Source organism: Phoca vitulina, unplaced genomic scaffold, assembly GCF_004348235.1.
Source record: "Phoca vitulina isolate PV1807 unplaced genomic scaffold, GSC_HSeal_1.0 scaffold34, whole genome shotgun sequence".
Lineage (NCBI taxonomy): Eukaryota > Metazoa > Chordata > Mammalia > Carnivora > Phocidae > Phoca > Phoca vitulina.
The window spans coordinates 18,888,202-18,902,090 of NW_022589737.1; the positions used below are offsets into that span (position 1 = coordinate 18,888,202).

At 50.2% G+C, this 13,889-nt stretch overlaps 1 protein-coding gene across 1 annotated transcript; it reads right to left on the minus strand.

Annotated features, from left to right (window-relative positions):
- Positions 1–642: 642 nt before the first annotated feature.
- Positions 643–12,257, minus strand: MTNR1B (melatonin receptor 1B). The gene is given in 3 exon segments (XM_032426219.1): positions 643–1,340; positions 1,343–1,492; positions 12,035–12,257. Coding segments are annotated over 3 exon segments (1,071 nt in total).
- Positions 12,258–13,889: the final 1,632 nt, after the last annotated feature.

A 13,889-nucleotide genomic window follows, 5' to 3' on the forward strand; every position in this document is an offset into this window, starting at 1 on the left:
TCAGCTGAGGGAGACACAGGTCAGGGGCCTGCCCCAAGTCACACAGCTTGAACATGGTGGAGAAGCCAGGCCAACTTCGTGCTCCAGATACCTGAGGCACGCACGCACGTGTGTGTGTGTGTGTGTGTGTATGCTAGTGTAGGGAGAGTCAATATAACACGTGCCCTCTGCACCACACCAGCCTCCTGCGGCCCCCGCAGAGCTACCTGGCTCCCAGCATGACAGAGCTCGTTCTTTCACACTTGCCAACAGGAAGCTATCCATTCCGGCTGCCCTTTGGGGAAGAGAGAAAAAGCAGCAAGGAGGCCCAAGCAGGAGGAGAGAGCAGCTCATAGGAAGTCATTGGCTTCTTCTGCCCCAAGCCTGTCCTCATTCTGTCCCTTCCTTGGCTGAGTATGCGCCAAGCCCCCCAGCGCACCGAGAGAGTGTCTGCCAGGGCCGGGGCTATGCTCACCTGTAGGCCTCCCCTGACCAGCTTGAACCCATGGTGCTGACGGGCTTCTTGTCCACACTATGAAGTTCCACAAACTGTGGGCTGTCACATCAACAGGACCGCGTAGCCCAGCAGGCTGCCCGATCTCACCCTTGGAGCAGATCTCCCCCTACCGTTTCATGAATCTGGTTCCCCGCCGGTGACCCAAGCTAGAGAGTGAATAACTGGACAGGGTGCTGGGCATTCCCCACAGGTGGAGCTTGGCTGCCCTTGGAAGCATTCTGAACACAGCACCGAGGGTTCCAGAGGGCTGAGACAATCTTCTTGTATTCCCTGCAGAAGTTCTGGTTCAGGAGCCCATAGACTATGGCATTAAGGCAGCTGTTGAAATAAGCCAGGAGGTAGCTAGCCACAAAGAGCCCCTCCGGGACCTGGGGAGTTATTTCTTCTGGGTCGATGGCCACAGTGAGGCCAATGCCATTCAGTGGGGCCCAGCAGATAGCGAAGATCGAAAACACCACGAACATGGTCAGAAAGCTCCGGACGTCGCTGGGCTTCGGGCGCAGTTTGGTCTCGGACTTGGCCCTCCTGCGGGCCTGAAGCACCAGCACCCAGATGCACAGGTAACAGAAGGACACGACAGCGATGGGGAGGAAGAAGTGAATGACCACCACTGCCATCGTGTACCGGGTGCTGGCCGTCTAGATGAAGGTGCAGGAGTAGATGCGCGGGTTGTACTCCAGGGACCCCGTGAAAAAGCTGGGCACCAAGGCCCCCACAGTGAGGAGCCAGACGAGGCAGATGTAGAGGGGCCTGTGCCAGGGCCGGGAGATCTGCTGGTAGACCACGCTGTGGCAGACGTAGCAACAGCAGTTAATGGCAAAGGCAGTGATGTTGAAGACGGAGCAGTGACACTCAGGCCCATCACGAAGGCACTGGCCTCGCAGTGCGCCTTGCCCAGGGCCCAGCCGTCATGGAAGATGGCCGCGAAGATCAGTGGGGATGGGTATGAGGCCGCCGCCAGGTCAGCCGATGCCAGACTCACCAAGAGCAAAGTGCCTGGAGCAGGAAAGAGGGGGCAAGAGTCAACAAGAGACCCCACAATTCCTAGCTGGTAGAATATTCTACCCTTTATCCAGTTACCTTTATCCAGTCACGTAAAAGTAACCACGTTACTGTCAGCATTGGGGTTGGAGACCTAGTGGCTTTTCGAGACGCGGAGTTCAGGACTCAGACTGCATTTCTGCTACTCACTGTGTGGCTCAGGCAAGTTACCCAAGCGCTCCAACACTCCAAGCCTCATTTTTCTCATTTGTGGAATGGGAATAATGCCTCGTACTTTATACTACAGCTGTGAGGATCAAATAATGGGGCAAAGTCCTGGGGGCATCGTGGGTGCTCACGAATGATAACTGTTTTCACTATAAGCACAGATGCTCAGGACTTTTGTATCATTTACACTCCAGCAAGGATTCTAAGGGAGAAGCATTTGAAAATCAGGCAAGTGGCTTCACTAGCACCCCTCCCCGCCCATACTTCCACCTTCCTACAAATCTCTCTGACAGAAGATGCAAACCTTCTCCCACACTGGTCAACATGCTACTTTCTTTTTTTTTTTTTTTTAAGATCTTATTTATTTATTTGACAGAGAGAGCGAGAGAGCACAATCAGGGAGAACAGCAGAGGGAGGGAGAAGCAGGCTCCCCACTGAGCAGGGAGCCTGACATGGGACTCGATCCCAGGACCCTGGGCTCATGACCTGAGCTGAAGGCAGACGCTTAACCATCCAAGCTACCCAGGCACCCCAACAGGCTACTTTCTAAGTGTCTTTATTTCAGTTTTCTAAATGTGAATTGCATTTTGCAGGTGGGATGGAAGAAAGGTTTGGGAGTAGGAACCATGCGTTCTGACATTCCCCAGCCTCCCTCGTCTAGGGCCTACGCTCACAGCCAGGCTGCCATGTTGGCAGAGAGTCTGGTCCTGTGGGGCCTCACAGCCTCCTGGGTTGCCTGCACCTTCTCCAGCTTTCTGAACTGCCTCCCTCCTCTGAATGGAGTGTCCTCTAGCCGGAGAGCGCTTCAGGAGCCAGAGAGAGAGCCTCTGGAAACTGCAACATCCATTGATTAATATGCTTCTGGGCCAGAATCCTAGGGAAGAGCCGGACTAAAGCCAAATTTAGAAATCCAGTATTTCTATTTCTAAAGCATTTGGATTCTAAAACAAACGCTGACTCATGAAGAAGGCACCAAGAATCTGAAAGTGTGGCCAAAATAGAGCTCAGAGCATGAGAAGCTCCATCCCTGATGCTACTCGTTCCATTCACCAAGTGTCTGCTTTGAGCGCCTACTACATGCCCAAGAGCTGCTATCCTTTCTGGCCAGCAGAGGCCCCCAGGCACGCAGGAGGCACCAGCCATCGTCTTTCAAGTCTTCTGGCCTCTTGCCGCATGGTGAGGTACGAGCTGCCAGCCCTACAGTGGCTGGACCCAGAGGGGAGATGGAATGATTTGCAGGAGGGACTTCTCGTGGAGCTAAGGACATTGGCTCCACCACCACCAGGCTCTGCGTGTGCTCTGCATACTGCATTGGCTGATGTGACCACCTCGGGGGTACAAAAGCAGCAGGCAGATGGAAAGGTTCCAAAAGACGCAGCAATCGGAGAGGCCAGGCTGCGGTCTGGCTTCAAGGGGGTAGAGAAAAAGGGAGGCTCAGAGCCACCCTGCTGGGGGCTCCCCCGAGTCAGGCCTTCAGGTGAGGTAGACTCCACGATTACAGTTATAAAACCACAAGGCAGAGAAATGGCTGCTTCCAGCCCTCCCCTGTTCGCACACACATTCATTCACCACACCTCAAAGAACATTCCACAGGATGCACTCCATGTGGGGGTGGGAACGTGGAAGACCCCCCAGGCAGCCTTGGTTTGGACAATTAAAGTGTTTACAAGGTGGTGAGCTCTCCTGTCTCTCAAGACATTCATATAGAGATGGGGTGTGAAGGAGTCTGGCTTCAGGTTGAAATGCTGGATTCCTTCCCCTTCAACTATGTTAGGGATCTATTTATGAGTGGGGTAAAGCCCCCTCACATTCCTTCTGTCCGGTACAGCCAGGCAAGAAACGCACATCTGAGGACCCGCTCCAGGTACGGAGGGGGTCTCCCGCTTTTCCGTTGAATTCCCAGTCTTGTTTACTATCTCCACTGGTGGATGTCAGTCTCTGACTCTCCTACGCAGACCTCACCTGGTCTCAAGATGGGGGGCGTTTCCTCTCTCAAAGTTCTTGTTCTCAGCTGGATCAGGAGCCCTTGCCTCTTCCCAGAATTGTATGTGTCTTTTTGACATTGGGACGTGGTGCTTGAAGGTGGGATGACCCGGGTAATCTCAGTTCTGCCACTTCGAAGTTGGGCAAGTTCCTGAAACTTCTTTCTCCATGACTGTTCCTTAATTGCTTCCCTCCTGTTCTTTGGGGGCCCTCCTTCCTTTTGTTTACACGCATTCCACTTGGTTGTTTCTGGGAAGAAAATCACTTCTTTCGGACACAGGAATATTGGTCCCTGCAGGGCCCTCTGGGCTCCTGGTTGAGCAGCAAAGAAGCTGTTGGCACTGGCAGGCACGTGCAGAGAAAGTCAAGGGCTGCTGGGAGCGGGTGCTAGATCAGCCAGCCGTTTCCCCCGAAAGCCAGTCCAGCTCCGCGTGTTAATGTGGCTCATCTCCGATAATGCCCCAGAGGCTGGCAAGCAGCTTGTAAATAGTGGGAAGAACACATTCAACTCCACGTCGAGAGTGATTCAATTACCCTCCCCTATTACTCCGGCTGTTTCTAGAAGGCTGAAATCAACCAGTTCCTACTGTAGGTTCATCTGCCCAGACATCGTACCGTCTCCCAGATTTCTTGACACCAGTCCAAATTAGGCAAATAAAATTCTTGTTTGTCTCCCATCTGTAAGAAGCCAGGTCCTGTCTGGATGGTAGTCAAGGGAGATCTAGTTCTCTATCCATTTATTCCCCAGACAGGTGAGAAACCCATCCGGATGCGCACAGCACTGCTCATCCTGCTATGCACAGGCGTCTAATGAATATTCATGTCACACGTCCTGGCGTGACTTATTTCCATCTGCCTCCACCAGACAGGGTGTATTAGTGGAGACAGCCTTCAACAAAAGGCCTTTGTTCACTAATATGGAATTCCCTTTTAACATTCTTACACAAAGCACATCGCTCCACAATCCACTCCCTCCTTGCTTCCTCTTTCCTTTTTTTCCAGGAAATCTATTTCTTGAGAAGGATCTGGTAACCCTGGGGGGGGGGGGGGGAGCCAACAAGCCTTGAGTGATCTAGTCTTCATCAGATAGGAGAATTCCAGAAGTTCAAGCCACCCTTGCCCCTCCTCCCTGTGCCCACCCAGCAGGCCCAGAAAAAGAGTGTGTTGAATTTAAATTGTCCTTGGTCACTGAGCTAAAAGCCAATGTAGAAATAAATAGTCAAGGAGTCATTTCTTCAACAAATATTTCTGAGTATCTACTAGGGACTAGATCTGCCTCTGCCAAGGCCGAAGGAAACATGGTGAGCGAGAGGCATACCCCCTCCCCTTACAAAGCTCCTGGTCTCAGAGGAGTCAATTAAACAAATAAAAATAAGATATGGCAAAGGTTAAAAACGGGAATTCAACAGATAAGCTATCATTTCTAACAGGGGTAAACTTCCTGTGCCTTGGGGTCTTCTTCCATCCTTTACCTACTCAAACATACTGAGTGCCTACCCTGTCTGGGCATGGGTCATGGGCAGGGATGGGTCAAAGACATGGCCCCCACTGGCGAGATGCCAACAAGGCTGTTGGGTCAACAGACAAGAGAATCAGCAGCTAGCCAGCCCTTCAGTGTGCCGAGCCAGGAGAGAGGCCAGGACAAGGGAACAGTGGGGAAGAGCTAAGACGGCCTGGGGATAGGGCTGGCCAGGCAGGAAAGTTCACCAAGGGGCAGGACAAAATCACAAAGACCCTTGCCACTGGCCTGCTTCCTTCTTAGAATGCTGTTTTTCTCAAAAGGGATTCGTATGGGAAAGGAAGGGCATAGGAAATACTAGTAATCTCCAAACGAAAGTGAAATATTTTTATCAGTTACTTTCTGGAGATAAGCATTGGAAATCAGTAGGCAGATTATTTGTTAAGAACTTGATTTCCTTACAAATACTAAAAACAAGGCACTTTTATATTAAAGTAAGCTCCTAATTTGATTCCCAAATTCCTTGAGGGCAGAGATTGTTTTCCACTAAAATTACATTATTTGTGAAAATCTTAGAGAGTGCGGATGAATCATGTAAGGGCCGAGTTGAAATGTAACTTTGCTTTAATTAAAACAAAAAAGCCTGCAAAGCAAGCTAATCGTGTCAACAAAATCAGGATGGGGGTATTTCAACCACTTAAAAGAGGAGAACGTATTTAAGAGCATAAGCATCTATTTTTTTTACGACTAACTGAGATGCCTATTACAAAATCTTTCCATAATCATCACCAGAGATCATTTGGAGACTCTTACAGTAGCATTTTATTACTTCAATTACACTTAACACTAACAACAAAACCACAATTGGTATATCACCTTAAAGTTTATAATGTGCCTTTACATAAATTGACTGAATTGTTTCTCACGAGAATTCTTTAGGGTTTAGGGTTGATCGGGTGATTTCCATTTCAAGAAACTGACACTCAGATTATGTGAATTGCCTATGGCCATAACAGAGAAAGAAGAGAAACAGGAGGAAATCAGGAAAAAGAAATGTCAAGGGCAAGGGTGTAGAGTTTCTTAGTCATCCCCCAAAGCGAGAAAGAAGAGGAAAGCGCGCCCATTAAACCTGGCAGTTAGAAGGTCAGGAGTGGTATTAGCAAGGGTACGGTTCTGCCCAATGTTGGAGGATAAACTTTTGTACTGTAGGTTGCTCTCCCAATCGGCTTTGGCTTCAAGAGAAGGAAAGAAATGGAGTGGTACTTGCAAAGGGATATCCCTTTGGTGGGGGGGGGGGGGGGGGGGGGGTTGTACAGAGTCTTTTTTCTTTTCTCTTTCTTCTAAATGGGAGAGATTTTATCCGGCACGTAATAAGCACACAGTAATATTAGCTATTATTTATTACTGCTGCTTTTATATTATTAGTTGTGTCGAAAGAACAAGAAAGAGACTCCGAACATTGGACTACAATCCCTGGGAGATAAGATAGGAGAAGTCACAGTGCAGGGAGGACCATGAAGAAGGTAGGATGTTGCCTCTAGGGTGGAAACTCCCTGAGTACTGGGGACTCTACTTCTCAACTCCCTAAATTCTACTCTTTCAACAAGAAGTTTTTTAAATCGTAAGACCTAATTGTGGCATTGGTATCTTCAGAGTTTTGTGATATATCATGCTAAATACAGAGCCCCAATTTCTCAAAAAAAAAAAAAAAAAAGGGCAGTCAAACACGAAAGTCTTCATACCCCCGGGCTACTGAGAGCTACAGGGGAAGAATTAAAGAGGATTATGAGCTTTCCTGATTGTTCAGCTAAAGACATAATTATGGGATTTAAAATGTGTTCATTTTTGCTTGGTGAAGAGATAAGGAAGTATTCAGAGCAGAAACCTGAAGTGGAGAGCTCAAGCCACATCAGGGAGGGAATCCAAGTTAGCCCAGTTTGGTCTTCAGCTGATAACAAGCACTCCAAACCCCGCCGGCTGAGAGGGTCAAAAGACACCGGTCACCAAGTGGCGTCTCCATGAGTGGTCAGTGGTAGGATAAAACTCGGACGAAGTGAGTTCCACCTTACCCTACAATGCCTGGAGCACTGGTACTGTGGGTCTATTAAGTATTTCCTCCAAGCCTTCCAAGAGCCTTTATCCGGAAAGAGTCTATCTATTCATTCATCATTTACACCCTCAATCAGCAAGCAAGGGGAGAAGGTGGGCTCTGCTCCAATCTGACTGGGGATGCAAAACACCTGCTGGGCTGAAAATTCCCATCAGGAAGCCTGCAATGCAGTCGCTGCTTCCAGGCAAAAGATGGTGCAGACCGAGCATCACTGGGTTGCCCAGAGGACAGGGCAGACTCTGGACGAGGACCTGTGTGTTCAGCAACCAAATCCTCCGTGTTTTTCTGGGCAATCCCAATGTCAAGTATTTCATATCCTTTCTCTTTACATATCACCCAACTGTCCTAGGTATGGCTTTGCATCCACTCACTCAAAACACCTCCCCGACAGCCTGGGAAATCAGGCACTGTGTCCAAGGGCCAGGAATACCTGATACTCTTTGGACTTTCTCCTCTGCTAACGGAGATTACCTCGACCTTTCAGTAAGGACATGTTTCTCTCAGCTCTCTTCTGTGTAGCCAACTGTCTGGATGGCGAAGGTAATGGCGGGAGGCTCACATTCTACAGGCAGCCCAAACGGAAGGCAATCTCAGACCAGACCAGCAGGGGGCAAACACCCTAAGGAGGTAGGGAGGCACAATTTGGGGGAGGCCAGGCAGAGCTGGAGACAGCTAGCCCCACAGGAGCAACGGGAGCAGGCACACCTCTGTGCAAGGACAAGGGTGAGGTGTGCCATGGGCTTTTCGTGCTGGAAGCCATTCAGTTCCGTGAGGACTCCGCTGGTGGCATGAGCAGTGCTGAGTGCTGTAACTGACTCCGCCCCACCTCGTGACGCACGATTCATTCCTTCTGTCCCGCTGCTCTCCTGGTGCCTTGTCCGTTTTCAGTTTGTCTCAACAGACCGGTATTTATTTCTTACTATGTACTCGGCTCTGTGGACCGAAAGGGAATCAAAGCCTCGGGTCTCAGCAGACTCACGGTGCGGTGGGCAGAGAGGGAACTGGACAAGCCTGGTGAGGCGGGTGCTGTCTGGGGAGGGCACATGGAAGCCGGAGGCGGGAGACGGTCCCCACGCCCTGCTTGCCATTACTAAGCGACGTCAACAGCCACAGAGGGGAGTTGAGGAAGGGGTCTGGAGGAGGTTCATTGGCAGAAAAGAGGCAGGGAGCTCCCCAAGATGAGGCAGGGCATAGGAGGCTGGATGGCGTGGCAGCGGCAGCAGCTCACAAGCAGGATGACAGGAGGGAGACGAGGCTGTGGCGCTGGGCGGGTGCGCCGGGGCAGGGCTGTGTGAGCAGGGCTGTGTGAGCAGTGCTCGGAGTCCCATGCTGTACACACAGAGGGCAGCCACGGATGGGATGGCGTCCGCTGCTGGAGGAGGAAGCAGGGAAAGCCGTCTGGACACTACGGACAGAGTTTGTCCCAGAGATGGTGAGCATGGGGCGCCTGGGTGGCTCAGTCGGTGAAGCGTCTGCCTTGGGCTCAGGTCATGATCCCGGCGTCCTGGGATCGAGTCCCGCATCCGCTCCCTGCTCAGTGGGGAGCCTGCTTCTCCCTCTGCTCCTCCCCTTGCTTGTGCTCTCTCTCGTTCTCTCTGTCACATAATCTTTTTTTTTTTTTTAAGAGAGATGGTGAGCGTGTAAAATGGGGCAGTGAGAGGAGAGAGGGCAGGAAAGGGGAATATTGAGAAATATCAGACTGCAAACATCATGGGAACTTGGGGAATGAAGGAACCAGGAATGACGCCCAGGGGTCAGGTGTCTAGGAGAGGAAAAGAAGGAGACCCAAAAACTAGCATCAGGTAAGCCAAAGGAATGGAAGTTTTCGAGGCGGGTTTGGGCCTGAGGCTCACACACTGCACAGAGGGGCATTTTGGAGGCCAGTCTCCAGAGCGCTGAAGAGGAAATGGGAAGCAAGGAGGTAGTCAGTGCATGGAAATTGATGTCTGGCTGTGAAGGGAAGGAGAGAGTAGCGATGAACTCAGAAACAGACCTAAAATCCGGGCGTCTGGGAGGCTCATTCGGTTGAGCGTCTGCCTTCCGCTCCCGTCGTGATCTTGGGGTCCATTGATTCAGCCTGAGTTGGGCTCCCTGCTCAGTGTGGAGTCTGCTTTTCCCTCCCATCTCCCCTTCTACCCTGCTGCCCTGAGCTCCCTAGCTAGAGCTCTCTCTCTCTCAAATAAATAAAATCTTAAAAAAAAAAAAAGACATAAAATCAAGGAAAGATTTTTTTTTTAACACCAGAGACCCTTGTGTGTGTGTGCCTGTGTGTGGGTGTACATGTGTGGGCTAAAGGGAAAGAGACAAACAGTGAAAACACAGAAGAGAGAGAAAGAACTTGATGGGGGAAGGTTCCAGAAAAGCGGGGAAAGGAAGAGAGAAAAACCAAAAACACAGAGATTATTATTGGCTAAGTCTAGACCAGGGCAAGCGTGGCCATGGCAGGCACAGGAAATGTCCTCAGACCCTGTCAGGAGAGCCCTAAATACGACAGGTCCCCAGGAAGCACACACTAAAGAGTGAAACGCACACCTGGTCTTACCTTCCAAGTTGGGTCAATGCCCTGAATCTGTCTCCCACCTTCCCTCCATCCCTCCCTCTCTTTCTGTAGTGTCATCTCTGAAAAAGTCAACCCAACACATGCAGCAACAGAAGCTACAGACAGGGGTAGTCCTGGGAAAAAGGACGATTCATCTAACCACTCACCCAGCTATCAGGATCACCCCTGTCATGGATGACAAGAGGAAGTGCATTTGTCATAGTCAAGTGAAGGATACTGACGCCTGCTAAGAAAGGTCTATGATCTTAATATGGGCTGTGTGCCTTGGTTATGTGTCCTTCGCCATAGTCTTATCTTCTTATTAGCAATGAATTAAGGAACCAGACTTAATTACAGAAAGGTCTCAGATGAGGGTTTCTTAAAGTCACTCTAAACTCTCCGTAGAGCGCTTTGATTCCTAGCGGAATGAGTGCAAATTCCGAGGGCTCTCAGTTTTTAAGCATCTTTTGAAATCTCACTCTGCCAAGGTTTAACGGAAGTCAACAGTAGATTTTTCATGAATGTTATCAATAAAGCCAGCAGTCAAATAAAAGCTGGTTAAATTGCATGACTGGAGCGGCCACCAATGTGTCAGGAATTAATGTCATTTAGCTCTAGTGTTAGCATTTGTTTCTGGTGCTGGGCTGTAGCCGACTCAACAGGAGGCAGGAAGGATAGAACAGGGGATGGGCCAGCAATTGAAAGCTCAGTACCCACCCGGGCCACGCTCCCAAATCCGTAGAGTTTCTGTGCGCCCCACTAGGAGCACAGAAGAGGCCAGCCCTCCTCAGATGGAGGAGGGGAGAAGCTGCTTATCTGCCTCAGGTAAAAGGAAGCTGTACTCACCCCCCTCAACCACCTCTCCAACCTCAGGCAGCTCAAATTTTACTGACCAGGGAACCATAGCCTACCCCACCTGGTTAGTCAGGGAGAGAAGCGGCTGGGTGTCAGAATCTGGGGGGCCCAGCCCTGCCTCCTTCCTGCCTCTGTGCAGGAGATTCGTGTTTGTGGCCGCTGCAAAGGGGCGATTCAATCGAAAATATCAACTACAACTTTCCCCTGGCCGTAACCTGCTCTTCCCTAATATATAAGCTTTTAGCCAAAGGACATGACAATATCTTGAAAAAGGTATTCCAGATGATACTAACCACCACTCCTGAAATGACTGAGTTAGAAAGCTTGTTTCTACTTGATAGTGTTGTTTCCCATATTATAAACAGAAGCTCATATTTTTATTTTTTGTTGTTCTGTAGATAAATACACTGGAGTCAGAGAGCCACACAAAGTATACACATGCCCATTTACTACAATTGGCCTTTCTGAATGGTCTGGGGCTCCTTAGAAAAGCATGGTTAAAGACAAGACAAGCCTGGCTTTCTGCTGTTGTCTTTTTATTGTAATTCACTCTAATATTTGAGTTGCCCCTAACACCCAAATTAGAAAATTACAAATTGGAAAACAGGCCATTGAGCCTCCCACACTGAAATGGTCAGCATGCTCCAGTGACCTCTCAGGGTCAGAGTTCAGAGACTCCCTCCCTCTGGTTTTGTTCCCTTGCGGACCTAAGGAATGGAAACATTGAAAGGAGAGTACACAGAAAGGGGAAAAATACTTTTCCCGATTGCAACACTATTTTGCCAAATCATTATTTTAATCTTCATTTAATCCCACGAATTCCCTATCTTCAGAAAAGACCACGTCATCCCAAAGCAATGTAGTTCCACCCGAGGAGAGCCTGCAGATTTCTGCATCTGCACTCTCTTGGTTGGAAATGGGTCTTCAGATCACCTGGAGGTAAGTTTCTGACAAACTCCCCCGGGGGCTTCATTGTCTCAAGACCCACTGCAGAGGGAGGGAGAGAGGTGTTAAAGATCCTGAGATTCCTGTGGCCGGATAGGGGCACCGTCTGGACCCGCACAAACTGGAGCGCCTTGGATGACCGAAGCTTCCAGCCGCGTGGGTTCCCACAGAGCGGGCGCCCTGCCAAAAAGTGCGCAGAAAAACTGCTCAATTCACGCGGCACAGACGCACCCAGTGCGCCCCGGGCAGCGGCGAGACGCGGGCGCCAGAGCCGCACGTCGGGGAAAGGCAGCAGCTCTGCCAAACTTTTGAGCACAGGACCCAACTTGGGGACGAGGTTCGCGAAAAGGGAAAGGGGCGCCCGGGACCGATGGCGAGGTCAGGATCGGACCGGACGCCAGGGAAGGGTCCGCCCCAGCAGCGGGCGTAGCGCTCACCCGCGTCCCGGAGCTTGCGGTTCCTGAGCACCGACAGGATGACCGGGAGGTGGCCCACGACGTCCACCGCGGTGGTGACGATGAGCACGGCAGACAGCGCGGGCGCCACCCAGGGAGGACGGGCGGTCCCGGAGGGCCGCGCGCTGCCCGCCCCCGGCCAGCCCGGGCGCACAGCCCGCTCGCCCGCCTCGCAGCAGTTGGAGAAGGAGCCGTTCTCCAGCATCGTGGACCGTCCCGCGCCGCGCGCCAGCCACCGCGCCGAGTGCTGTCGCCACAGGGAGCGCGCTGTTGCGCCCAGAGTTCTTGCTGCCGGCACCTGTCCCCCGGCCAGTAGGGAGGGACCTAGAGGAAGTAATTAAGCGTGGTCAGGGGGCGGAGAAAAACGTAAGAATGGGAGGAGGACTTGGGGTGCAGGCGTTGCCAAAAGGAGTGCATCCCTCTCTCTCCCTCCCTGGGGGGCGGGCTCAGGAGCATCTGAGACCCAGAGCCCAAAACTGCCTGGCCCAGCTCAGGCCTCAATTCCTGAGCGCACTTCCACGCCCAGATCCAGAGTCCCTCCTCCCACCCCCGAAAGAAGCTGTGCCCAGGAAGGGACACCCAGATTTGCGGACTGGAGAAGGTGTTGTTCGTGGAGACCTGCAGACCTGTTGTCAGAAGGGCAAGGTTTGAGGCCCCCATGGGGGCTGCCCAGCTCCAGAGAGAAAGTAGTCCCCAGGGTATGGGGACAGATCCCAGGGCAAAGTCCGGTAGAGGGAGTTTTCTCCTGGCAGCTGCAGGAGAAAAGCAAACCCCTGCTATTTATTGAGCACTTGTTGTTTACCCTGGGAGACACTGATGATGTCTCTGCCTTGTCCTCTTCATGAAACCAAGACATCTATTGATGTATGAACATCTATTTAAATATGACAATACTTAAATAGATGTGTGGTCAATACTGGGTGTTATTATAATGTGGTTTTGGAGGGCTTTTGAACAAAAAGAAGAGTGAAATATGACTACTGGAAAGAAGGAATTTAGATGCCCTTTATTTAAAAGGTTTGAGCACTTGCTCTGATAAGAGCAACAGCTAACCTCTTCTGAGGGTGAATTTTATGCCAAGCAAGCACTGTCCTAGCACCTTTCACATGACTAGAACCACTGAAATCAAAATGACAGACAATTTTAAATTTGAGGAGGAGGTGAAGCACCTGGATACATTGCTTTCATGAGAATGCAAAATGGTACAGCCACTTTAAAGAGCTTTTTGGTAGCTTCTTATGGAGTTAAACATACATCATCCTACAACCAGAAATGAGATAAAAATTAAACATATGTCCACAAAAAAGACTTGTGCCGGAATGTCCAGAACAGCCTTATTGATAGTAGCCCAATCCTGGAAACAGCCCAAATATCCACGAGTGGTAAACAAATTGTGGTATAATCCCACATGGAATACCACTCAGCAATAAAAACTACTGATCTACACAACATGGATTAATCTAAAAAAATATTATATTGAACAAACGAAGCCAGACACAAAAGAGTACATACTATACAATTCATTTATATGAAGTCAAAAAATAGGAAAAATTAATCTACGGTGATAGAAAATTAGAACGATGGTTGCCTGTGGGGGTGAGGATGGACCAGGACAGAGCGCAAAATAAATTTCTGGGGTGTTATTTCATGTTATTTTATGTAAATATATGTGTATTTCATGTAAATTATACTCTCCCACTTTGGTCCTATCCCAGGCCCCAAGAAACAAAAATAAAAAGGAAGAATGCAGTGGAGAGGAGTGATGATTCTGGAGAAGGATGTGATAGTTGGAGAACAAACCCCTGGAGAAGTGAGCCTATCCCAAGCCCAGGGAAGG